The sequence below is a fragment of the Chroicocephalus ridibundus genome, chromosome 9, assembly GCF_963924245.1.
Source record: "Chroicocephalus ridibundus chromosome 9, bChrRid1.1, whole genome shotgun sequence".
NCBI classification, from domain to species: Eukaryota; Metazoa; Chordata; class Aves; order Charadriiformes; family Laridae; genus Chroicocephalus; species Chroicocephalus ridibundus.
Window position 1 is genome coordinate 26,273,494 of NC_086292.1, and position 26,501 is coordinate 26,299,994.

Consider the following 26,501-nt stretch of genomic DNA (forward strand, 5'->3'; position numbering starts at 1 on the left):
ATGTGCTTTTTTTAGTCCGCTGATGCCGCCAGAGAGCTTCCCGGGCAGATGTGGGAAGGCATTTCTACATCTTTTGTTTTTATTATTATTATTATTATTATTATGAGCAGAGATTATATCCCAAGGCTTTAAAGAGCTTTCAAAGCCCCTGCCCTCCCCCGGCCTGTGGCTAGCGCCGAGCCGGGGGCCATGGCTGAACCGGCTGGCTGCGGCAGCCGGAGCGGATAATCGCATATGCCTTCACGCTCTGCCGAAGACGCGGCCGGATCCGGAGCCTTGGGAAGCAGGGAGAGACTCAGGACGCTTCCCCCGGGGGGGTGGGTGGCAGAGCTCGGGGTGCCCCGGCTTCGTGTTGTTGGGGGGATGCAAGTCCCTTCCGCATTGCCGACATCCGAAGTGTCACTGCCTGGGCTGAAGGGATGGAGGCGCGAAGAGAGCAGTCCCCAGCCCGGCAGCGCGGGGATGGCTGCGGCGGTGTCACCCTGTCACTCAGCGTGGCTGCAGCTGCCTTCTCCCGTCGGTGTCACGGCTGTCAGCGTCCAGCCATCGATCCCCAGCCCTTGCAAAAGGCTGTTCTGACCCACGGCCCATTCCCCCCCGCAGTCCGTCGCTCACAAGGCGGCTCTTGACTCCAGATTGTCACCGAGAGAGGGACCGGGACGGCGGGGGTGGCAGCCAGACGGCATTATGACCCTCCTTGTACCATCCCGTGGGTTACTTGGTGGCGTGAGTCCAAACATTTTTAAAGAGAGGGTTGGGGCAAGCTGGGTCAGTGCATGGACCCCCCCCATCCCAGGCTCTTTAATCCCGATTGATTCATCCCGGTAGCTGGACCAGCAGCGCGGAGATGCCGGATGGGGCCATCCCCTTCCCACAGCGGCTCGTGGGGAGGTTTAATTGACTGCGAAGAGAAGAGAGCGCACAGCGGAGATTCACACACACACACCCCCCCCCCCCCATCCTTCATTTGTTGCGGTGCTTTAACAACGGCTCATTTGAGGCTTTGGCCGCTGGAGGAAACCACCCGTGTCACCCCGTGCCCACCAGCACAAAGGAGGCCTGATCCTGCCCCCCCTGCTACGATGAGGTGCAGGAGGGTTGGGAGCCCGCGGGGTGTTGATTTCAAAGCTCGGCTGCTGGCAGAGATGCTTCAGCCCCCCAGTAAGGGCCCAGTAAGCCACCCCAAACCCGGCCCTATAGGTTAGGGAATTATATAGGGGTTTATAACTTAGGCAAGAAAAAACCCCAGATTTTTCTGCTTTAATCCCCACCAATTCTTTAAGTTGATGCCTGGAGCGGTTGTACAGCGTGCAGGCGACCAGGATGCTCGGCCGCGCGGATGCTCGGGGACCCAGCGGCAGGGAATGCTGGCAAAGGGGATGCCTGCCCCCTCTCCGCCCCCCTGTCCCAAACTCCCCAGTACGGGCACTGGACCAGCAACGGAGGCTCGGAGAATCCGTGGCTGAGCGTGCGGCGGAGCCGAGCCGGGTGCTGCTCATTTTTTCACACGCCTGGGGGTCACGGTGCTGCCTAAAATAAACCCGCCAAGCTTCACGCGGCCTTTGCGTGGCGGCACGTGGGCCAGGGAGCGGGCACGGAGCGGAGCTGGGGGAATGGAGCGGGGGCGGGAGGGGTGGGGTGGCAAAATAAAAAATAGGATGGGGGGGAGGTGGTCCAGGCTGGGCTATGCTGGTTCCGGGTGGTGATGAACCAAAGGGCTGCATCTCCCCATCTCCTTCACCGCTGCTCTGGTGGGGATGCCACTCACCCGCGTGAGGTTTTTATTGATGTTTTTATTGATGTTTTTATTGATGTTTTAGTGATTTAAAAGCCAAGCCTGTCCTGGAGGGCTTGGCTTGGTCGGTGCCTGCTCTCTGCTATCCCTTTCCTGGTGGGGGATTAGACGAGCTTGGGCTGATCCTCATCAGGTATGATCTCCCTTCAAAGCTAAAGCTGCTTCTGCCCATCTTCCCACTCCTTTCTCGCCAGCCTCCGGCGTCGCGTGGGGCTGGATGAGGGCTCTGCATGGGGCAGATGGCCCCCAGAGCCGTCGGCGGGTCTGCCGTGGGGCTGGAGGGGTTGCGACGCTGTGGGTCCCCGCGGGCAGAGCATCACCCTCGCCCGAGTTGCGGCCGGGAGGCTGAGCTGCCTCTGTCTGTCTGTCCTGCCAGCCGAAATGGTGGCTGAGTTCTTCTCAGAGGAGGGGGGGGAACAACCTCTGGCTTTGGAGGGTATCAAGAGTTTTTCAGCATTACCTGGCCCCAGCATGGTATTTTCAGGGGGCTGGAGTGGGGGGGGTGGGCCGCAAGCAATCTCCTGGCTGTGCCAGGGAGCTTTGCTCAGCCCCAGGCATGGCCTGATCCAGCAGTAATAACAATAATAATAATAATAATAATAACAACAACAACAACAATAGTAATAATATCATCACCAGCTTCCCGACACCCTCGCCTGTGTTTTCCTGAAGGACCCAACGCCCCCGCAAAAGCCAATGGCAGTTAATCCGCTCCGTCAGGATTTGGGGCAGCAAACACCCAGCCTGTGCCAGCTCTTTCCAGGAAGCCCGCCGGCAGGAGCCCACCACCCGCCAGGATGCCGGCAAGCCCCCGGAGCTGCTCCGGTTTGGAGTCATACACCTGGATTTATCCCGGTTTTACTCCCTGCAGAGCCGTGTCCTTGCTGGGAGCAGCCCCGCGGACATCCCCACGGAGCCCGTGAGACCGTGGCGGGGAGCTGGCAAGGGATTGGAAGGCTTTTTACTAAAATAGACCAAAAAAAAAAAAAAAAAAAATCCATGAAATCTGGGGGTTCGGTTTGCTTTTAAAGCCGGCTGCTGGCAAAGAGCCGTTTGTACCATCCCTTTGGTACAAAAAAAAAAAAAAAGGGGGGGGGGAAAACACCCAACCGCGGCCCGGTGTGATGCTTTCGTGATACCGCAAGAGATTTTTCCCTTGAGCTCCCCTGGTCGCTCCCCCCCTGCCCTGTTTTGGGGATGCGCTTGATGACTCTGCCCCCACCTCGTCCCCTGGGGCCTCCCAAAGCCTGGATCGGGAAAGCACTGCTCGAGGAGAGAAATAAATGCATAGACATCTCCTGGTATTTATTCCACCGGTTATAACAGTACCGCGGCACGGGGAGAGCATAGGAGGTGGGGAGACACGCAACACAGCTCACGAGCTACAGCACGACAGGGGAGGACGTTTTTTTTCCCTTCTCACTTTGTTTTTCTCCTGGAAGGGACGCGGACACGAGTGGATCTCACCCTGGGAGACGGAGAGCGTGCCACCGCTGCTCGGGGAAAAGGGCTGTGGTGGGTTGGGATGAGCAATGGGAAGCGGGGGCAGGTTATTCTTCCCTGGCATTAATTCGGGCTTTATCCCTCTGGTCCCGAGCTGGATGGGATCATATAGCAGGTCCTTTCCTGGCCACTTCCTCAGAGAGGGGCCCTCAAGGGCAAAGCGGCCGGTGTTTCTTGCACGGGTGGGATGTTATTTCTCGCGTGATGGGGACAGGGGAGGCGAGGGGGGGGGGCATTTCTCGTTGCGCCTCGTCCTTGCAAAGCGAATTGGAGCCTCCCCCGTCATTTCTAGGAGGCTCGGTGAAAACGTGTAGGCAGAGACGGGGCGTACAGCCGCCGCTCCGCTGGAAGAGCCTTTGCCTTCTGCCGATGTGCTTCAATAACACGCCAAGGTCACTTGGGGCTTTCCTTCCCTCCAAACTCACCCGCCCCCCAGCTCTCGCTAAAGACACCCACTGCCACGGGCACAGGAGGAGGCGTCGGTGCACGGGGGGTGGCGGGGGGGGACATGCTGGCTTTTTGCTCTGGCCTCAAGAGCGGAGAAGGAAACGAAAAACCACACACCGGGGACAGCTGGGTCAGGGACTCGGGGCTTCAACACGGCTCAGAAGGACCCGACTCACATCAAGGCAAGGGTGACAACACCAGCGGGGGTCCCCGCTGCAGGCAACAGCCACCGCCAAGACCCTTCGCTGCGTCCCCTCCCTTCTGCCCCCACCATCACCTTGACGGGGGTTGGGGGGGGGAGGGTCCAGCCAGGTCACATCACGGCGCATTTCTCAGCCGATTGCTTCAGGTCCTCTAGTGTGGCTGAAGCTTTGTCTTTCAAGGAATCAAGGTCCAGGTTCTGGATGTTGCTGAGCTGGCCGATCACCGAGTTCTTCTCTTCCTCCTCCTCGTTGTCCTGCTCGATCATCTTGGCCAGCTCTTTGGGCAGCTCCACGTCGCCTCCCACCAGCTGGATCTGGTTGTCGTCTGTTTCGTTCTGAAAGGGGCCGGGAGAAGGTCAGGTGGTGGGGGACGGGTGGTAAATTTTTGGCGGGGGGGACGACGACGTGTGGGGTTCACAGGCTGCCCAGAGAGGCGGTGGAGTCTCCATCTCTGGAGACATTCCAAACCCACCTGGACGCGTTCCTGTGCCACCTGCTCTGGGTGACCCTGCTCTGGCAGGGGGGTTGGACTAGATGATCTCCAGAGGTCCCTTCCCACCCTATGGTTCTGTGATTCTATGATCCACAGCCGTATCTGCATGGGCTTTGGGCTGTCTCCCCATGGGGGCTGGTCCCTGGGGCTCACAGCCGTCCTCCTGCTGTGGGTAGGATGGTGCCCATGAGCTCCGTCACTGCCAACCCGGAGGGGACACGGCTCAGCAGAGCCCAGGCACACGCCAAGGGACGCAGCGAGAGCTGAGATGACAACCCGAGCGTGCCAGCATGGGTATAAATTGGCTTTCAGCTCACATCGGAGTGGCTGGGGAGGTTTCGGCACCCAATTAAGCTACCCGTATGCTTAACGACTGCACCCACTGGAGATCGGGGTCAGCTCTGCGCTGGAGAGCCACGGGGAGGCTCCGCGAAAGGCAGCCCGGCTGCCAAGCGGGATCAGTAATGAGCAGAAGAAACTTGTCGAAAGATTAGAAGGGACATCTCAAGCACGAGAAAACAGCGAAAGGATCGGGGTGGGGGGGTGGCAGGGGGCAGATCTGAACAATTCCCCTGGAGCAAAAAAAAAACCAAACCGAAAAAACCTCCATCTCTTCTTTTTTCTGCCTTTTCTTGCTTTTGGCTTGACGGGGAGTTGGGGGGGGGTGGGAGGGAATAAATTCTCCAGCTGTTTATTTCCCCGGCAATCAAAGGGGTGTGGGAAGCAGTGGGGTGTGTGTCCAGGCTGGTTGAACACAACGTCAAACAATCTGAACGATATCACTTGGCTTAGCCGACCTTTCCGAACTAAAATTAGCCCGGCTCCAATTTAGAGCATTCACCACTGAAAGACTCTTCCTGAATAAAGGGTGTGTGTGGGGGTGGGTTTGGGGGGAGAAGAGCTTGTGGCAATTCCAAGAATGGCTGAATTCTCCTTGATTAAATTGTTTCTAGTGAATCACTCATCGGGAGGAAATTCCAAAAGAGGAGTTTAGCTAGGAAATGTTTGCCAAATAATCCGGGGAGAGGGGCTGGCTAATCCATCCAGGAAGGTGTAATTCTGGCTCCGCACCCGGCTGCGGGGCTGGGATTTCAGGGTGAAGGCGGCTTTCCCTCCTCCAGCTGGATTTAGGGATCAAAAAGAGAGGAAAGGGGGGATGCAGCAAGGTAGAGGATGCGTGTTTGGGGGTCCCGCTGTTCGGGGCTGACAGCTCGCAGTGCTCAGGGGCGACGGGAAGGGGCCAAGGTTTGGGTGGAAGGATGCTTTTTTAAGGGAACTGATTTACACACGGGCTTCATAGAGCAAAAAACCCACCCGAGCAAGGGGCTCTGTTTTCCCCTTCCCCTCCCTGCAGAGCAGGGGGCTTGTCTGAGCTGTGCGGGGCTTGGCTCCCTGTGTGCCCCCCCCGGCTCCATGCCCGGCACGGCCGTACCTTGGGGAGCCTGTACTTGTCTCGGAAGTGGGACCTGAATGTGGCTCTCTCCGCCTTGCGCTGGGCAAACTGGGCATCTCTTTCCATCCTGTGAATCACAGAGGGCAGTCACCAGCTGCTGATGCCCCCAGACCCTGGGTCTGAGCATCTCTGACCCCCCCCCCCGCCCCAACGCAGGCACCCCCTTCTCCTCTGCAAGCTCCCGGGTCCCCCCCCAATTTCCTCCCCCCGTGGCGCAGCCTGAAAGGAGAAAACAATCCCATCTCCTGGGCGAGGAAGCGGATTAAGGGATTAGGGGGGTTCATTAAACTCCCTCCTGGCCCTGCCGCCCCCAGAGCTATCTCCCCCCAGCCCTCCCATTCGCGGGACGAGGGGCTGGAGAGGGAGCACCCGGTCCCCCACCGGGACCCTGTGGGTCCAACGTGCCTCGGTACCCGGTGTTGGTCACACTCACTTCTCCTCCACCAGCTGCCGTTGATATTCCTCGTACTCCTCACGGGTCATGCCCTGCGCCTCGGCCGGAGACTTCTCGCCCTCGCTCTTCTCCTCGCCGCCCAAGCCGCCCGTCAGGTTCTTCAGCTGCCCCCCCACCATGCTCTTCACCATGAATGCCATGGTCGCGGTCCTGGGGGAGCGCGGGTGTCAGGGAGCGGAGTTACGGTGGGGCTGGGGTGCTGGGAGGACTGGGGTTAGTGGGGAGAGAAGGTCCTGGGGTACCGGGGAGCGGGGAAACGGGGGGCTCTGAGTTACAGGGGAGCCCGGGGAACTGGCTTAAGAGTAAGCCGGAGTGCCGGGGAGCCGAGGTGTACTCTGCGCTGGGGTGCCAGGAGTAGGGAGCTACAGGGAAGCCGGGATGCTGCGGGTATGAGTTTCCAGGGAGCTAGAGTAAGGGATTATCGGAGGAGCTGGGATCAGTAGAGCCAAGTTCCCAGGGGCAGGGATGCTATGGAATTGAGTTCCCGAGGCGTCGGAATACCAAGTTCCCGGGATGCTGGGATGCAACAGAGCCGAGTTCCCGGGATGCCGGAGTACCAGGTTACGGAGAAGCTGGGATGCCGTGGAGCTCGGTTCTCAGGACGCTGGAGCACTGGGTTACGGAGGAGCCGGGATGCTGCAGAGCCGAATTGCCGGGATGCCGGAACACTGGTTTACGGAGGAGCCGGGATGCCGTGGAATACCGAGTTCCCGGGATGCCGGTGCGTCCGGGTTGCCGGGGCTCAGCGGGGCCGCGCCGCCCCGCCGCCCATGGCGGTGCCGGGCTGAGCGGGGAGCCGGGGGGAGGCAGAGGGGAGCCCGGGGGTGGGGTGGGGCGCGGAGGGGAGCGGGGCGGCCGGTGCTGCAGCACCGGGGCTCGGACGGCTCCGGTGTGTGCGCGGCGGACGGTGGCACCGCCTCCCGCCGCCCCCCGCCGCCCCCCGCTGCCCGGCCGAGAGGCGGAGCCGCCGCCGTCCCAATCCGCTCCGGAGCCACGGAGGGTGCCCCGATCCTCCCCCTCCGTCCCCCACGGGCTAAACTTCATCCTCCGGAGCCCCCAGCCCCGCAGGCGGCTGGTCCCGGCGGCAGCTACCCCCCAACACTACCGGCCCCGGGGCACCGGGGGTGGATGAAGCCACGGCGGGGGCTGTCTGACACCCCCCACCCCCGGACACCCTGTCCTCATCTCCTCCTGTTTGGGGACAGCTAGCGATGGCGCTTGGCTGGTTTAGCCCACCGAGGAGCGTTAAACCGGCGGAAACATCATCTTTTCCCCACTCTCTTCCCCATCCTTTGGGTCTGGATGGAGGAAAAGCTGGGATTTAACACTCTGTAAAAGCCATATGTACCACAGACGTATCGCAACTGTTGTTTGCTCATCGATCTAAGGGCTGGCGCACCCAAAAGCTTGTTCCTCTCTTTCCTATTAATCCTATTAATCGATGCTAATAATTCCCCACCAACGCTGCCTTGCTGATGTAGCAGAGCCAGCCCCGGGACCCACACCGTGGGGTCACCTAAATGAGGAGGCTGAGGCCAGAGCAGGCATCAATTTCGTTGCGTAAATCCCTTGTCCCTTCCAGCTCTCCTGGCTCCCATCCTACCCCCGCTCCCACTCCCACTCCTGCTATTTCCTCTGGCTGCAGCCGTATCGCGGGCCTTGGGGAGTGAGCAATTAATGGCATCAGAAACGCACCTCCCTTCCAGATGGCCAGCCTGGCTTTAACAGGCATTTCTGCCTTTCTTCTTCTCCGCTCACGAAAAACGAGCATGGATCCAAACCCCAATCCCAGCTTGGGGGAAATCATTTCATTTCCGAAATTTAAAGACAATCTCCGCAGATTAAAATGATGGAACAGCTGTGAAGCCATAAAGTAAAGTGAAAGCGGGAGGGGGAAATGGCCCGTCTTCTCCCTCCCCCCCTTGCCCAATGTAACACCAGGAAAAAAAAAAAATTGTCTCAAAAGGAAAATTTTTTAAAATCATGTATTTTTCTTGGATAATAATCTGGTTGGTGACCACTGCTGTTAGGGAACAGAGCCTGCTTTTGGAAGCAACAAAGGGGATTTGTCCCCATGGAGGGTCTCCAGGGCTATGGCTGAATCCCGGTGGATCAGAGTCCCCTGCATGATGCCAGCCGTTCCCCCTGGGTTCATCTGAAGGTGCAAATTGCCTTTCCCCGGAGCCATCGGGTTGAGGGACACCCACCCCAGGCACCGTTTGGCACAGCTCAGCGTCACCCACAGCATCTCCCCACCACCCAGGCGCCCCTCTGGCTGCTGCCCGCCCTTGAGCCAACTCTGAGTTGGCCGTTCATGAGTCCCACCAACTGTTTGAAGCAACGATTTTCGCTTTTCACACCGACCTGCAGATTCCCTCAGTGTTTTCCCATGGGCAGCCCACGGAAAATGAATTTTAACCCCCAGTGAGCTTTCACAGACAGCTTTGAAACAGGCTGAGAGCCCCAGGAGCTCTGCAGACCTCCCTTCGCCGTCAGCATGGCCACGTTCCGGCTGTCGGTCAGAGAAGGACTGGATGAAAAGAGAGGCAGAGAGGAGGAAAAGCATCCCTGCTTGTGTCCCAGAGCTGCTTTGCCCTTGGATGCCGGGCAGGTTTGAGCCTTGGGTTGGTTCAGAGGAGACTTTCGATGTGGCTGGTCCCGGGAGCTTTGCTCAGTCCGAATTTCTGTCTTAAGCATTCGCTAACAGTAAGAGACTTGAAGTCAGGACCAATTTTTTCCAGCTGGGTTAGATGGGTCAGCCACCATGTAGCCTCCCTGTCTGAGAAACTAAGAGGAAACAGCTCTTGATGAGCCGAAATGCTCGGCCAAAGTGGCTAGGTGAAAGGGAGCACGCAATTACCAGCAGCGGCCGGGACTCAGGCACTGGTGGCAGGGACACTCACTCACCAGGACGTGCCCCATGGAGCGGGACCATGAGCTTGTTCTCGGCAGCCCGGGGTGGTTGAGCAACTGGTTTTGCAGGGACGGAGCGAAAGGCAAAGGGAAGGACCTCCAGCTGGCCGCTCTCCCACCCCTTTGGCTCTTTGGCCCACGTCCTCTCCAAGATGTGTCCCACCTGGAGGTGGACGAGAGAGGGCAATCGGAGGGTGCGGGGAGGGCTGGTGATGGTGCTTCAAGGTGGTTGATTTCCCATTTGCTTCTCTTTGGGCGGCTGAACTCTTCCTTATCCCTGAAATGTATTCGAGTAAGAATGACTCATCCTTCCTCCCAGGACTCTAACCTGCAGTAATGAGATGTAAATCCTTGCATGACCTATTATATTAGCTTATGCTATATCACACATCTCCGTGGATTAAACGGGAGGGAGATGAAATGTCCCCCGGTAGCAGCCAGCCTCAGACAAGCCGGTGGAAGTTAAGAGGATCCTCTCTCAGCATTGACACCTGATTTGAATAGGAGGCAAGCAGTTCTTTTTCCTCTGCCATGGTGAGAGGGATCATTTCGGCTCTTCTTTCCAGGTAATGGGAGAACTGGCTCCAAAGCCAGATCTGGAAGCTCTCCCTTCAAGCAGGGTTTCATAGGATGCTCCAGAAAACCCTGGAGGGCACCAGAAATGGCAAGGATTTCCTGGAGTGGATGGTCCTTGGAGTTATCCTGTAGGTTGTACAGGGGAGGGGAAGGGTCTGTGACCTTGCCTCACAATGCAATAGCGATAAGGCCACCAAAAAGCAGCGGTCTCATCCTCGTCAGCCTGAAATCCAGGGGAACACAAAGGTCTAAACCTTTGAAGACCCTGAGTAGGTGAGTTAATCCTGGAAAGAGGCGCGTGTGTGTGCTGGAGTCGCGACAGGGGAGGACATGAGAAGGCATTTCTAAATAAAGCAGGCGGCCTCTCCGCCGGGAGAAGTCACGCTTGCACTTGGCGGCTGATTGTCACATCTCGTGATGGGGACAGGCACCACAAAGACAGGGACATCCGTGCTCAGCCCAGACCTTGGGCACGCAGGAGTGGAGTCACCTCTGCTCTTCCCACCTGCGGACAGGGGATGCTCCCACGGGATGGGGACAGGGAATGCCCTGCTGTGTCCACCGCTGCCGCGCAGTCAGGAAACGGGGACAAGGCACAGTGACATCCATCCCGCGATGACAGCATCTGGAACAGGCCCAGGAGCTGAGCATCCCCGGGGCAGGGTGGCTCTCGCCTTGGGGACAGTGGGGGACATCTGCCCCCGTCCTTTGAGGTCTCCACCAGCAAAAAAGCAACAGAGGAGCCACTGATTAAACCTCAATACTAATTAATCTCTGCTGAAACATCTTTTTTTTTTTTTTTTCCATAGAGCAGCTGATTAGAGTATGTTGTTGCACCCTCACCGGTGCGATCCGCTTCTCCATGTAAACTGCTCGGCTGTAAGAAGGTGACTATTTCTCTGTGACGGGTATTAAGAAGTTATTAAGAAAACACTGAGACACTGAAGAGCTGAGGTTTGGGGAGGGGGAAAAAGCGGAGGGACCTTGGGGGGGGGAGTGACAGCCTGGCCGGAGGGTCCCGGCGCTGTTATGGACCACCGCAAGCTTCAGCTGCCGAAGTTAAAGAGAAAATGTACAATCACCTTGAGCGTAACGCCCCTCCAAAGGGCTGGTGTTCTCTTCCGCCCCGCACTCACCGGGGTAAAAAGTGCCGCTGCATCATTAACATCGGGAAGGAAGAAATTTTAGGGTAAGGGCCTTGTACGTTACCAAATAAAATGACTTCTTTTCATGTCACCTGAACGTCAAGTAAAGTTAAAAGTGTTGGGAGTTTGCCTCGGCCGAGGAGGACGAAACGCGAGGCAGCAGTCAGCTTTGGATGGAAATGAAAGCGAAGCTGCCTTGTCGTGACCTAGGGAGGCCATTTCAATGTAAAGCCTTCCCACTCCTACGGAACTGAGCCTTTACGTTCCCCAAATCTGGTGTCATCGTCTAAGGACGAAGAAATCCCAAAGGGAGGGGCTGTTACTGTTCTTATTTGATACTGAGCTTTAATTGTACTCAGGGAGAGCTATATATCATATGTGCCATACGTCACATGTCGTGTCATGTGATGAATTTTCATTTTTATTTTTATTTTTTTAAGAACTTGCGTTTCATCGCACCCCACGCTCTCGCGCGTCCGTGGTGCCTCCAGAGCGTCCGTCCCTCAGGGGGGATGTCGCTGCCTCCGCTTAGGGCAGCACAGGCCGAGCTGCAAATTAATTTCTCCCTTAAACCACTGTCAGGGCTGCACACACACATCGACGTATGCGCGCCCGTGTATGCGCTTCGCAAATTATCCTCTTCCGACCCCCAAAACCTGAAGACCTTCGCAGCTTGTGCTGCCCAGGGAAGTTTAGTGGAGTCCGTGGAAAGGATAGGGCCCTCCCCATTTCTTTCTTTCTAGGTGGCAGAAGATGTGACAGCCAGGTACCCTGATAAACCTGGCACTTCTGGCCGGCCGGCCCCCTCCTGGCCCTGGGGTGGCCCCCTGGGGGGGAGACCCCCAGAGGTACCTGGGAAGGGGAGCCGGGGGTGGGGATGCTGCTATGTCCCCTCACTTCCCTCTGAACCCCTTTGTCTTAGCACGGTGTCCAGCCGAGGATTTTGGGGGTTGGGATGGGTGGGATGGGAATGGTCCTGCCCAAGGGGTGTGCAGGGGGGGATACAGCCTCTGCCCCATGGGATACGGGGATTTGGGGGTGCCGTGGGTGCACTATCAGTAGAGGAGGGCAACCAGCCAGCGGAGCAGGTCGGGATGGCCGGCACCCATGCTGGGAGGAGAGATGCTGCTGGGGGTGAGGAAGAAGAGGGAGGTGATTGGGGTGGTGGGGGGTGGTGGGGGTGGTGGTGGGGCTCCCATAAGGGAGCCTGCATCCGAGCAGTGACACAAATACGGACGGACAGACACAGAGCATGTAAACAGGCACATGGGGAGACCATGTGCTGCTCTGCTGCCGGCGGTTGGAGAGCACGCCCGGAGCAAAGGCACACGCCAGCCGGAACGCACACGCAGCCGCACAAACACACACACACACACGCCGAGTTCTCCCACGGGGGATCTTTCCAGCCTTGCCTTCGTTTCCTGGAGTGCTCAGAAGGAAAAGACACAAAAAAAAAAAAAAAAAAAAAGGTGGGGGGGGCAGAGAGTGGGAGGCTGGAGAGGTGAACCACACCGCCCGGTGATGGGGATGGCTTTGTACATCGCGCTAAAAATAGTCCTGGTGATAAAGTCGGCGGTGGAGGGGGAGGAGGTGCAGGCGCTGCACAGATGCTGGCCAGGGCTGCCAGGGCTTCGCAAGCCCCCATGCATCAATGGCCGGAGCAGAAGGAACCTCGTTGGGTCATAATTAGAGCCAGTAATTTGCCCCAAGCAGCGCAGAGGGAATGAAGCAGCAGGAAGGGGGCCCATTGACCCCCCCCCCCCCATCCCCCCCATCCTCCGGGGATGGATACTTTGCAAACCTTGGGAAATGGGAAAGCAGTAAGCGCTTGCCGCAGCTGGAATTGTGCTGGGAACAGCTGGGGGGGGGGCGGGCTCTGGTTCCCTTTGCAACGAGTCTGAGTTTTCATTTGTTTAGAAGAGGAAGGCTGTCGGGGGAAGGAGGAGAAGGCAGGCTGGGACATGGGGAAGAGCTGAAGCCAAAGGCAGGAGCCCCGCTGGAGAAGGGAGAGGGTACCTGCAGGGAGCGGAGGGAGCCAGGGCCAGCGCTGGACTCGATGCCCTGGGGTGAGCCCAGTGAGCCTGTTCGGGGAATGGGGTAGGTGGAGGGGCCTGCAAGGTGAATGGCTAGGGAAGGAAAAGCAAAGCACGCGTGGCTTTAGAAATTGTCCTTTCACCTCCTGCGGTGTCGGCGCCGGTCCCCGAGCCCAGCTGGTGCCTTCCAGCGGGCACCCCAGCCCAGCCGGCGATGCTGAGCTCTACTCCAAGCTGGCACCCCGACCAGCGGTGCCGTGGGGAGAGGCAGGAGGGCTGCCAGAACCCGGAGGCTGAGTTTTCAGGAGCTTTTTAAACTCCCTGTCTCTGTCCTCCTGGCACGCCATGTGGCAAATGCAGAGGCAAGGTCCCTTTGTGCCAGGGTACGGGCACCCTTGGCGTTGGGCGGCAGCAGAAATCGCTCCCTGCCTCCTGCCGCTGATGAGTCACACTGTGAACTTGAGGCAGGATGGGAGCTGACACGACTGGGCCCAGTGCCCGTCTCCTCGTCGCCCACGGGAGGAGGAGGAGGAAGAGGGGGGACGTGTTGTGCAGCCAGCACCCGAGAGCCACAGTAGCCCCTGGGTGCCATAGAGGAGCCGGCAGCCCATCCCCTCTGCCCACGCTGCTGCACAGGCTGCCCGTCCGTTCGCACCTGATGGAAACAGCCCCAAAATCCCTGGGGAGGCATCACCCAGTGGCGTACGGGCTGTCCTCGGCTATGCATCGCTGGGCGGCAGCCCAAAGTGGGGGCCACGGAGACAGGAGCAAACAGCCCTCTTTGAGGGAAACTGAGGCACGGCCACCGGTGGCAGTAGGGGCTTGGCAGGGTGAAGGTCAGCTTTTCCCAGTGAGGAACGGGTAGAGCCCTTCCGTGGGGCGCAGGGAAAACTGTTCCCTGTGGATTTCTCACAGATGACCTCTCTTGACATCCTCCAAACACACCCGGAGGATGCTGAGGATGTCGGTACAGCCCTGAACCGCCCCCACCAAAACCCTCCTCTCCTGCCCATGGGACCAGGCACAGCCCCAGCGATCACCAGCATGGTGCCATTTGGAGAAAAAACCCGAAGGTCTGAAGGAGTTTTGTGTCAGGTTTTCTCCCCTTTTTTCAATGGCTGGCAGGGCTCCATCGACCAGCAGTACCCCGGGGCAAGGGGGACCAGAGGGGACAGGAGGAGGGCCCGGACCAAACATTCCCCCCCCCAACCCCGCAACCCCCGCTCGCTGATGTCAACCATCACATGAAGATGCCGGGTATTTCTCACTGTTTCAAAAGCCACGTTTCTTGCAGGCTTTGCCTGTAAACTACTTTAATCTTCGTAAGCCTGAAAAGTAAATCTGCTTATATGGCTGCAGGAGCACTGGGCCCGGGGGTGGGGGGGAGGATGCGGACAAGAGGAGGTGGGGTTAGTCCGGGGGGAAACGAAACCCTATGGTGGATGAAGCCCCATCACCCTCCTCCGGCATCGTGGGGGGGTTCTCAGGGGAAGGGGATCGGGAGCACACATCGTGAGCCCCGCACATCGTTTAACGCTGAATAATTCTCCCTTGGATGCAGGGAACTATTTTAAACGTGCTGAGCCCCGTGTGCCAGACACCACCTCCGCCCGACAGCCTTCAAGAGAGCAGGGACGCCGTGGGGACACCTGCTTTGGGTGTCTTTCGCCCCTCGGCTGGGACAAGCAGGGCAGGGAACGAGGTCCACCAGGTCCAGGGATCAGCCCCCAGATGGATCCCCAGATCTTCCCCTGCCTGGTCCAAGCAGCTCCAAGGGTGGAAGATAAAGCCCACCTTAAAGGGGAGCTTTGGCATCACTTGGCAGCGTCATCGCTGTCACAACCTCGCCAGTTCTCATGGCAGGGATGGAGCCAAGCGATGCCCAGGCTTCTCATCCCAGCTTGGTGGGGACACGGGCCAGGGATAGTGGGGACTGTCCCCACCTCATCCCCTGCCAGAGTATCCCAGGATCCCCAGGGCACCGTGTCCCACCCCCCCACCCCACCCCGCCACGGCTGCATCCCACGGGAGCAGAGCCGGAGACAGAGGGGCAGGGAGGCGGGATGTGCCGTGTCCGTATGGAATGTTTTTTTTTTTTTTTTTTTTTTTTTTATTACAGTTTTAATCTCACAGTCGGTAGCATTACATGAGAATAAAGCACTGGACAGGACTGGAAAAAAAGGCCTCTGGAGACAGCATGCAAACATTGCAACGAATTTAAAGCAAAACAACCCAAAAAAAAAAGCGTCTCGCGGGGACGCGGCCGTGCTCTCCCGACTGGGCAGCGAGTCCAGCGTCTCCCCTTTAACCATCACTTCTGTCGCTGGGGTTTCCTTTTCATATGTCCGTTTCATTGGCTTGTTTATTTTATTATTATTCTTCTTTTATTAACCTTCTTCTCTCTCTTTTTTTTTTTCCTTTTTTTTTTTTTCTTCTTTTAATTACATTAAAAAATAAGATTCGTACTTTAGTAAAATGCCCAGTGCTCACCTGGGCCCTGCTTGAAATAATAAAAAACAACCAAAAAAAAAAACCAACAAACAAACAACAAAACCCCCCCAAAACTGAGGAAAAAAAAAACCACCCCAAAAAATAATAAAAAAAAGAGCCTGGGAGACCAAAAAAACCCCCAAAACCTTAAAAAAACCCAAACCAAACCAAAAAAAAACCCCCTCATTTGGAAGTTTGGAAGCGACCGGGAGAATTGGAGGTGGCAGGGGGTGGGGGGCAGCACCCCCAGGGCTCCTTCCCGGCTGCTCCTGATGCCAGGGCCGGGCAGGGGGGATGCCCACACCCCGGCGTCCCCCCAAACCCCAGCGTGGGTCCCCTTCAGCTGCCGGGGTGGGTGAGCCCCCCCCAGCTCCTCCCCCACCCCGGCCTCACAGGTAGAGCTCCTTCTCTTTGATATGCACTAGCTGTTCGCGGAGCTGGTGGAAGGACGGCCGGTGGCCGGGGTCCAAGGTCCAGCACTTCTTCATCACCTCGTAGACAACAGTGGGGCAACCATCAGGAGCATCCATCTTATAGCCCTTCTCCACGCGGGGTACCACGTCCTTCAGGGGCTGGGGATGGGGGGACACAGGGGATGGGTTTCAGGATGCAGAGAGGGGGGGTTCAACCCCCCCAGACAGGGGCTGAGCCCCCCCAGCCCCGCCAAAAACCCAGCTTGGAGGGAAGGTAGGTGGTCCTCACTTACGATTCTCGGATAAGGCACTCGCCCGAAGGAGTAGATTTCCCAGAGAAGGATCCCGAAGCTCCACACGTCCGACTTGGTGGAGAATTTCTGGAAGCGGGGAGAGATGCTCCGTGAGCGAGCTCAGGCAGGGATGGGGGTGAGCAGATCTTCACCACCCTCAGGGCAGCTGGTTTTGGGGGTCAGACAGTGGGAACTGGGGCTCAAGCACCACCTCTAGGTGGAAAATTTGGGGAAAACGTGTCCCCTTCCTCCAGCCTCCACCACATCCTCGCAGCCTGGGGACCCCCCCCTCCCTCCGCTCACCCACCTTTTCTCTAAGTGCTTCTGGCGCCGTCCACTTCACTGGCAACTTCCCCGTGTCCTGCGTGGAGGAGGCTTCCTTGGTCAGCCCAAAATCGCTGACCTTGGCGATGTTGTCCTCGGAGACCAGGACGTTCCTCGCCGCCAGGTCCCGGTGGACAAAGTTGTTGGCTTCCAGGTACTCCATGGCTTCACAGACATCTCTGGTTGGGGTGGGGGTCACAAGGTTAGCGAGGTGGCCCCAAAACATTGATGGATGCAGGTCAGGCTTGTGAGCATGGCCAACCCTCGGTGACTTGCCCCCATACTTACAAGGAGAACTTCAGCAGGCAGTCTGCACCAAGGACCGACCGCCCGCGTGACCGTAGGTAGTCTACTAGGCTGCCCTGGAGGGATGGAGATGGTGCCATCAGGGTCAGCGTCCCACCCACCACCCCATCCCATGTGGGGCAGGCCCCAGGGGTGATGTCCCCCGCCTTGTAGGGCAGGATCCGGGGACAATGCCCCTCCCTTGGAGCCAGTGATGAGACGTGCAACGGCACTGCTACCTCCAAACACCACGGTGGCCCCAAGGAGATGCCACCCAAGCTGGGACGACCCAGCTGGGTCTGCCAGGGTGAAGCCCTGGGAGCCTGGGGGGACTATGTGGGGGGCAGAACAGGAGGGCAGGTGCCTGGGGCGAGGGTCTCACCTTGGCCATGTACTCGGTGACGATGTAAAGGCCGCTCTTCTCCTCCACGATCACCCCCAGGAGCTGCACCAGGTTGCTGTGCCGGAGCTGCCTGCGCAGGCGCAGGAGGGCTCAGGGTTTTGAGGAGCAGAGGGGCCTCCCGCAGTCCCCACAGGGCATCGGAGACCACCCCCCCTCACCCCCATTGCATCGTCCCCCCACCCCGGCTAACACTCACGTCATCACGGACGCCTCCGCCAGAAAGGCTTGCGCTGTGGCATCGTTTTTAATGCACTTCACGGCGACTTTGTTCCCCCGGTAATCCCCCAGCATCACGTCTGCAGGCCAGGAGAGACAGGCATGGGAGGGGCAGGGAAGCATCCCGGCCTCCCGGTGTCCCACCATCACCCTGAGGGGGGCTGCAGTGGAGCCCCCCACCCCCTCTTAGGGCCACCGCCGCGCTGGGGACGCGGGGCTCACCTCCGAATTCCCCTTTGCCAATGATCTGCAGCAACTTGAGGTCCTTCATGTTGAGGGCCCAGCCACCTGTGGGTGTGGAGGGGGTAAGGAGAGAGTGAGGGGGGGTCTGGGGGGTGCCCCCAGGAGCCCGGGAAAGGACCACGGCCACTCACTGCGAGAGAACTCGTCCTGTGCTGCCACCGTCCCCTCCATCACCTTCGGTTTGATGAGGCGGGTGCAGAGCCCGTCGGCGTCCGTGGTGTAATGCTGCGGGGGGAGAAGAGTCAGGTAAGAGGGAGACCCGCTACGAGGGGTGTCACAGCCACAGGGGACGGGTGGTGGTGCGCGGGTGACACCCTGGGGTGGGGGAGTCCCTGCCAAGGCGATGCTGGGCTCTGGCATCCCACCAGGTGGCAGCACAAGGCCGTGGATGGGACCGGTGTGTGTGTGTGGGGTGCCTCTGTCCCTCCTCCTGGTCTCTCCATCCCCTTCGCATCCTACCCCTGTCCCACCCGCCGGGTCGGTCCCCAGCAGCCCCAACCCACAGGGCCAACAGAGAAGGTCCCACCCCACCTCTTGGGCTGCAGACCTGCAGCCCCCCCGCAACGCTCTTACCCCTCCGTCCCCTGCCGACCCCGAACCTACGGTCCCCGAACCTACGGTCCCCAGGCTGGCCGAGGGGGACGGGAGCGGTGGCAGCTGCCTCGGGCAGGTGGGACCTCACCTCCACCAGCTGCATGAGGTTTTCGAAGTAGACCTCCTCGTCGATGCTCAGCTTGCTGGAGGAGTAGATGATGCGGTAGTGCTCCACCTTCCCCTCGCAGCTGACGCACAGCGTGTAGTCCCCGGGGTAGTTGGTGCTCTCCCGTACCAGGAAAAGCCCCGTCTCGGGTGGGTACAGCAGCCGCTCCGCCTGCTCCCGCGTGATCTTCCCGTGAAACCACCTGCAACGGGACACGCAGGGCAGGTCAAGGACCGGGGTGGGGGATGCGCTGGCCCAAGGGCTCGGACCCCCGTGGGACCACGGAGGGGGCTGTGGTCGAGGGCGATGGGGACGTGGAGGAAGCCTTGGTCCCTGCCTGCGCCGGGCTGGCCTGCCCATGCTCCTCCTTGCTGCCTCCATCCAGCCCACGACACAGCTCCTTCCACGGCGCCCTGCTCCCCTCCTCCTGGTCCCCAACCCAGGACTCAGCCCCTCCGCACACCCTTGGGGGCCTTCCTCCCCACAGCTCCTCCAGACTGGGGGTCACGGGTGGCTCTGGGACACAGCAGGGACATCAACACCATCCATCTGCCTGCCTATCTACTCTCCCTCCCACGCAGACCCTGTTCTGACCCCCCCGCCTTCTTCCTCCCAGCAGCCTTTACAACCACAAGTTTGAGTAAAAGACCCATTTTCCAACGCAATCCAACCGTCCATCATCTTCCCGGCTCCAAAGGTGCTCAGAGCTCTCCCCCAGCAGCAGCAGGTCCCCAATCAACGCTGCTGGGAAAGCCCAAGCCCTTCCCCTTCGGCTTTTCAACCTCGCTGGGCCTGGAGAGGGATGTCGCTTCTCTTGGGACATGGGGTCAACAGGGTCTTTGGCCCGATACAGCGGGGATGCTCCAGACCCAGCCAGCTCCCCCCAAATTCACCTCGGCAGGGTCCCCCAGGAGCAGCAGCTGGGTCCCCAGCGGATACTCACGGCATGAGGCTGAGCTTGATCCCAGCTTTTACTCCTTCCCGCTTCTGCACGTAGTTAGCGGGGATGATGCCCTCCCGGCCCACCTTGTTCTTCGCCTTGTACCAGTTGGGATCCTGCGGGGACAGCGGAGATGTCACCAGGAGCCTGTGGTCCCTGGAGATGGCAGCATCCCACCAAAGGCGCCCATGGGGGCTGTCAGCGCTGCCTCCTTTCCCAGGCATGTCCCCAAGCATCCTGGCACCTCCTGCCTGGCCGCAGAGGGTCGGGGGGGTCAGTGCTGAGGCCAGCAAAACCCGACACTGGTGGCCCCGTGGGGGTCACTGTGATCTCCTTCCCAGGCCGCCGGGCATCCCAGAGCCACCCACGGCCTCTCTGGTTTTCTCCCCGCCCCCGGCGCCGAGCCCAGCATCGCTCCCTCATAGTGAGCCTCTCCCCTCCCTCCTCCTCCTCCCGGGAGGCACTCGAGAGCCTTACCTTTCAGAGAAACCTTAACTAACGAGGCCGTGAATTAATTAACCGACCATGCGGCCCCATTCCTGCCCTTGCTGGCTCTGTGGGACTTCCAGTGGGACAAGGGGGTCCCACCGGCATGGCTAACGCAGTGCTACAGGATGCAGGGATGCTCCCAGCATGCCGTGGAAATCCCGGCATGGGGCGGGGGGGTGGGGGCAGCAGCAGTCCCGGCGGGGGGGCGGTCCGTGGGCAGGTGATGGCCTTACCTTGGTGACAGCGACAATGGTGAGGACGTCTCCTTTGCTAAAGGGCAGGTCCTGCTCGGCGGTACCGTGGAAGTTGTACTTGGCGATACATTCTGTACCGGACGGCCAAACAGCCTGGCCAGGGAGAGAGGGGGAACGGCATCAGAGCCCCGCTGGGCACGTCTCCCACCCACGGCCCTCCCCCCCACCACCCCCGACCCACGGGGACCAGCCCCATGGGGGATGCGGGGCTCTCCTTCCCCTGATGCAAACCCAAGCAGAAGCAGTTTGGGAGACTTTGGGGCAGCCCTAGGATCTCAGACAGTGGTTTTCAGCTGGGATGGGGGCAGGGTGGGGACACACACAAAACCGCAGGTCCTGGGCTTCTCTTAGGGGCACGGGGGGGGTGGGCACAAATGACCCCACGTCCCTTCTCAGCCCTAGGGCCACCTCTGAAGCAGATGGAGAGGCTGGAGATGCCGCTCCATCCCTGCCTCTCCTCCCTGCCCGGTGCTTACCTGCATCCCTGACATCTTCTCAGGAGGTTGAGGCGCTGCGAATCTCACAGGGGGGACGCGTCACTTGGTACCATGAGACCTGGAGGGGGACAAGACGACTGAGAAGCGGGCATGGCAGGGAGGGCTGCGTAAGGGTGACGCTCAGGGAGCGGCCCCCGCCCCGATAAAGGACGCCCCCCGGGGCCACGTGAGCATCTCTTCTGCCACCAAGAAGGGAACAGGTCCTGTCCGAGGCGCTGCTTCCGAAATGTCCCCAAACCTGGTGGAAGTGGGAGCTCTGGGTCCCCTCGGCAGCTGGGGACCGGACTGTCACGGAGCTGCTCACCTGGATTATTATAAGGTATTTGCATGGATACAGCTTCTTAGGAGCGGAGGCTTTATGTGCTGTGTGGCCACCGCAGCATCTGCATCAACCATCCAAGGGATAAAACCAGTAGGGTACAGGGGGGGTGGAGACGCGCAGGGATGGGGAAGGGGCAGAGACAACCTCCAGGAGCAGCTGGAGCCCGTTCCCCAACCCAAGGTGGCTCCTGCACCATGGGAACCAGCTGTAAGCGGCTTCAAACCCTCTGCCTGGCATGCGTACGGCTGCCTCTGCCTTGCAAAATCCCCCCTGCAAAGCCTCCTCCACCCATGTCTGGGGGCTGCCGGCAAGGGGGATCACGGTCCCTGTGGCACCAATGGGGAAACTGAGGCACAGGAGCGGCAAGGGGATGCGGCCGGTGACGAGCATCCCAGTCCCTTCCCCAGCAGCAGCAGGGGCTGCACAAGCTGGAGCCCCCGCTCTCCCACGGCGCCTGCTGACCCATGCGCGGAAACATCCAGCCCTGGGAGCTTCCCAGGCCCGGGATCCAAAAGAAATCAAAAATAAATCTACTTCCTGCAGGATAAAACCCATCGGCACTCCAAGACACAGGGGCTCCTGCCGACTCCTAAATCCCAGAGGGATGCACTGACCGGGGGTGCCGTGCTCCCCCCTCAGCAGCGCCCCGGCCTGGGGTCGCATCCTGCTCCGGTGCGTGGGAGGGGAACAAACCCGGCTTTATTCTCCCCGCTCTGACCCCCTGGGGAAGAGATGAAGTCACCGGCCCTGGCATCAAACCCGGCTTTCTTGGGCCGGGGCGTTGGGGTCGGGCCGGGCTGGGCTGGGGGGCACAGAGCGGGATGGGCGGGATGCAGGCAGAGCATCCCCACCCGCCCACCCCAAAAAACCCACCCGGGCGTTTACGAATTGATTGGGGTCCACCAGCAGCCACCGCTCCCAGCCCTGGTGTCAGCAGCTCAACGTATTTCGGGAAAGAGGAACCGAAACGAGGGGCAAGGCCAGAGACAGGAGGAGGAAGAAGATAAGGGGCAGAACCGCGGGGAGGAAAAGAGCGGGTGCAAACACAGCCCCATTTCCACCGCAGCCGTGCCCAGACCCCTCCGGAAAAGGCGTCACGCTGCCACCACCTCCCTCACCTTCCCCCAGAGTGGGGACAGGCCACCAGTGGCTTTCTTTTTGTCATCAGAGAGGAGAAATTGAGGCTCCAGGCTCTCACCCCACACAAGGAGTTTGGGGACCCGAAGCTGAGCGCTGGGGTTTCCAGCGACACCCATCACCGCAGTGTCTGAGTCAGTTTTCTTCCCAGCCAGCCCCGAGGGTTGCTGATGAAGAAAAACCTCTCGAGATGGCACCTAAACCCAACACGATGGCAACCACGAGCCTGAGGACGCTGCCACAGAGTTGGCCAGGACCCATGGGAAAGCAGAGCAGAACGATGCTGGACCGCAGAGCATCAGCCGGGGATGCAGCCCCCCAAAACTGCTGATTTTCGGTTAAATCCTGGATTTACACCCGGTGTAGAGCCAAAACTTCAGCCAAAGGTCCAGATACCGCCAGTCCGAAAGGCAGCCCGGGAAAAACAGGGGATAAACTATACCCCTCCATCAGTCCCTAGAGGGATACAGCTAAAGTCTGGAAGGAGCTAGTTGAGGAGAAAGTGTCCCCGTGTCCCTGCGGAGGGAATTTCCCACCGCTGGGAAATTTTCGGCCCCGTTCCCCATCCGTGAAGGATGCTGAACCGGAGCCGGTCCTGGGTGTTGCTCAAGGAGCCACTCGCTCATCCCTGAAGGGCTGAGTCAGCGCTTCCCACCGCTCTTCTTTTAAAAGAACCCAAGGAGAAGAGAAAGCAGAAAGGCTGGGGGTTTCAGTGAAACGTGGCTCCGGCTGGAAAATCCTGGCCGAGCTTCGGCCACCGGGGCCGGGTCGGGATGCTAGGGAGCATCACCCGGGAGGGATGCCCAAGGCTCCATCCCAGGACCGCAGCCCATCTGGAGGTTGGAAAAGCCAGTCCCGAAGGCTGGTTGTTTGGGCTTTCAGCTCACAAAAAGTCACCGGCATTTATATTTTATAAATGCAGAGAGGATACAAAATTTATAGCCTGCCTTCAGGCTTCCGAGCCTTTATAAAGAGTATTTTTTTTATTCTTTTTTTCCCCCCCTCTTTTAAAGAGGAAACTGTCCCAGCGAGCAAACCCCGCCAAGAGGAACACGCTCCAGCCAGTCCCAGCATTTTTACCTTCCTGGGCCGTGGACGTTCGCGGCGTCAAATGGTGGCATTGTTATAAACATACCACAAAAAATTTGCTTATCAGTTTTTAGAGGGGGAGGCAGTTAATGGCACCAGGAACTGCCCTTTGCAGAGACTCTGATGCCCCCTTCTCTATTTCTTCTCCCTCCCGCGGGTGATTTTTAAGCAGCAGCCTCAATTTTTTATTTTTTTTTTAATTTTTTTAAAAAATCGTTACCTAATTTCTGCCTCAAAGGTGAGCCTCTCCGAAGAGGAGGAAACCACCCCCCCCCCCCGCCCCCAACCCTGAGAGCACTGAGCTCCGGGGCCGCTGCCAACCGTCCCCCCGAAGGCGCCACTGCTTTGCGGTGGCCTCATGTGACAGCCAGCAGTTCCTGCCGAGCGCGTCACCCGCCGTCACCCCAACCTCGTGCCCGCGTTCGCTTCCACCAGCCGGGCTCGTATCCCTATGGGATGCCGGCTTGGGAGAAGGATGTAGCGACGCTGGCGTGGATACAGAGCCTAAAGTGCCGGAGAGCCCTGGGAAAACGCTGATGTCGCCCCTTCTCTCCTAAAGCAGAAGTGCTTCCGAAAGGAGGATGCGGAGCAGCAGAAGTCAGCTTGAAAAAAATACATATTCATTAAAAAAAGCTCATTGAAAAAAGGAATTTAAAAAATTTAAAAAGCCCAACCCATTCAGCAGAGCCCAGTGCTAGGTTGGCCTATTTTCAGCCCTGCCAGGCGAGGGGTTCGCCCCCCTTGGAAACTCCCCATCCCAAAGGAGGGGCTCAGGGAAGCAGCTGGAGCGTGCAGGGGATCCACCAGCCTTTTTTTTTTTTCCGCTGAAAACCGCCTCCCCTTTCCTCCCCACCTTCTGCCCGAGCATCCTTCGAGCTGCTCTGCCCAGGCACCCCGGTGAGGAACCTCGGCCGCACCTCCAGAAGGGCTGGGACACGTGCTGGTCCCCATCACCTCCTTCCCAGCCCTTCTCCTCCTGGATTTCCCCCCGGGAAGCCCAGCTCGGCAGGGCAAGGATGGCGGGTACCTTGGCCACCTTGAGAATCCAAAAGGCATCAGGAAAACGAGCCGGGGGAAACCTTTCCTCTCCTTAATCACTGGCATTTCCTCCTCCTGCCAAAATCCTGCTGTGCCAAACCTGCTGGCGGGCTGGAACCGGCGCCCCAGGGGGGATTTTGGGACCCCCAGACGGAAGAGCACCAGCTAAGGAGAAGTCTATTTTAAATAAAGTTTAGTTGTAGACAGTAGGAAAGCTTCATTCCCGTTGGAAATAGGTGTGCGGGTGCCATCCGCATCCACCCTGCTCCGCTCATCCGTCACCTCGCCCGCACTGAACCATCTCCCGACACCCAACAACCACCCGAGTTTCTTTAAACTTCAAAAAAACCCAACCCCAAAAACAGGCAACATCCTCGCCCTCTCCAAAAGATCTTATCGCCTGTTATTACAAGCTAACACCTACGATTACTCTAATCGAAAGAAAAACGTTCCTCCTTTATCGCATCAGCGAGCTGGCGGCACTCACAGGGAGGGTTTGCGCTGCTGCTCCCCCGACCCAGCTTCAACTGGGTGCCCCGCCGGGGGAAAAGGGGCACCTCTTCCATTTTATTTTATTTTTTTCCACGTTTTTATTTCTTTTCAAAAGAAAAAAAGAGAAGATGCTGCTATTCGGACCGCAGAAGGTGCCTGGGGGATAGTGGGCAGCAGGTGGAGGCCTGGAGATGCTGCTCCTGGCCACCCCATCACTGAGGGGTTTTCCTGGTCCTCCTCTTTCCTACAAAAAAAACCTCATCGGGGTGATTCTTTTTTTTTCCCCTCCTCGTTACCCCACAAATGGCCCCGGCATCCCCATCCCAGGTCCCAGCGGGTGTCAGGGCATCCCTGGGGACGAGCACGTGGCACGGAGAGGAGCAGCGGCCAGTAGATGCTACCAGGATGGAGCTGAAAAGTGGGTTATTTTGCAAACACCCACCCAAAATCGAAAAGATGGGGGGGAGGCAGCGGCAGCAGGGCGAAGCGCACCCCAAACACCCCTGGGATCCCGGGGTGTCGGGGGGGGGGGGCTTCTCCTGGTGCTGCTCCCCACCACCAGGCTTTGCTCCATCACCACCGTCCAGCGGATGCTCAAGGAGGGAGGGGAAGACGGGGACCTCCCCCCGGGGGATGCTCCCCACACCTCCTGCATCCCTCCGCTGCGCTACCACAGATCCCAGCACCCGCTCGCCACCTCACCAGGATCGGGATGGGCTCCCATGGGAAAGTGGGGGTACCAGATCCCCTCTGTCCTGGGAGGAAGGCAGCTGTCCCCCTCCTCCTGCTGCTTCCCCAGCCCTTGCACCTTCAATATAAATATATATTTTTATTTTTTTTTACTTTTTTTTTTTTTTTTTTCGCACGATGGCACAGCCCCTTTCGCTCTCGATAAACCTACATGCAACAGCCGTGGCTATAAATAACCCGTCGCCGCGTTATTGACCCAAACTAACTAAACAAGTAATAATAATAAAGAAAAATTAATAAATAAATAAACACATTTCGCTGCCAGCCCCTTTTGATGCCCGGACCCAGCTTCCCTCCTTCCGCCCCCAACCGCTCTCAAAAAACCCCCGCCAGCAGCTCGGGGACCAAACTGGCCCCAGCTTTTGTACGGGATGGGGATGGAGGCAGGGAGGGGGATGCCGGCTAGCGGGTTTGGGGGTCAGGCAACGGCACCCCCCACCCCATCCCCAGGAGGAGATGGGGATGCTGCTGGGGGGTGGGGGGTGTCCCTCACTCTCTCCATCACCGGTGCAGGGAGGATGCGCCCCCCCGCCCCACCCCGGGGGTCCCTGGGGACAGTCGCTGAGCGGGAGGCTAAGCGGGGGGGTGTGGGGTGGGGTGGCATGGAAGCGGCCCGTGATGGGGGGGGGTCACCCATCATGTTTGCCCCCCCCCGCCCCCGCATCCCCCATTGTCTGCGCTCCGCCGCGCTCCCGGCCCCGCATCCCCCAAACACGGGTGGGATGCGGAGGATGGAGTGGGGCGGGGGGGAAGATGTCGAGCAACCCCCCCCCCCCGCGGTGTCCCGTTGTGTCCCCCCCCTCCCTGTCCCCTCCCCGGGCAGCGGGTCGTTCCCCCGGTACTCACCTCCCTCCGGGCAGGGGGCTCAGCCCGCCGCCGGCTGCTCCATGCGGCGCTGCCGGGGGCCTCCGGGGGGCGGGGGGGGGGAGATGGGGGGGGCCGGGGACACGGCGGGGGGGGGGGGAGGGGGGGGCGGAAGGGGCGGAGGAAGCCGGAGCCGCCGCCGCCGCCGAGCCCGGTGCGGGGGTGTGAAAGGGGGGGGGTTGTGTGAGGGGATTTGGGGAAGGGGAGGGGGGGGAGCGGGGCGTCCGCCGCCCACCGGGGTGCGGGC

At 59.3% G+C, this 26,501-nt stretch overlaps 2 protein-coding genes across 4 annotated transcripts; both read right to left on the bottom strand.

Annotated features, from left to right (window-relative positions):
- Positions 1-3,079: 3,079 nt before the first annotated feature.
- CPLX3 (complexin 3) lies at positions 3,080-7,177 on the bottom strand. Of its 3 annotated transcripts, none has more exons than XM_063346169.1 (4): positions 6,906-7,177; positions 6,328-6,498; positions 5,874-5,961; positions 3,080-4,283 (listed from the first exon to the last, which is right to left on the bottom strand). In XM_063346169.1, exons 2-4 carry the CDS (start codon positions 6,486-6,488, stop codon positions 4,059-4,061), a joined length of 474 nt encoding a protein of 157 aa, XP_063202239.1. In that variant the 5' UTR covers positions 6,489-6,498; positions 6,906-7,177; the 3' UTR covers positions 3,080-4,058. The 3 variants fall into 3 exon arrangements, with proteins under 3 accessions (XP_063202239.1, XP_063202238.1, XP_063202237.1); XM_063346168.1 differs by having other exon boundaries at positions 6,850-7,177; XM_063346167.1 differs by having other exon boundaries at positions 6,328-7,177.
- Positions 7,178-15,117: 7,940 nt separating this feature from the next.
- CSK (C-terminal Src kinase) lies at positions 15,118-26,372 on the bottom strand. The gene is made up of 13 exons (XM_063346963.1): positions 26,237-26,372; positions 20,542-20,620; positions 20,045-20,158; positions 19,326-19,438; positions 18,365-18,584; positions 17,814-17,907; positions 17,662-17,727; positions 17,420-17,519; positions 17,203-17,293; positions 16,824-16,897; positions 16,519-16,714; positions 16,212-16,298; positions 15,118-16,077 (listed from the first exon to the last, which is right to left on the bottom strand). Exons 2-13 carry the CDS (start codon positions 20,554-20,556, stop codon positions 15,895-15,897), a joined length of 1,353 nt encoding a protein of 450 aa, XP_063203033.1. The 5' UTR covers positions 20,557-20,620; positions 26,237-26,372; the 3' UTR covers positions 15,118-15,894.
- Between the last annotated feature and the right edge of the window lie 129 nt (positions 26,373-26,501).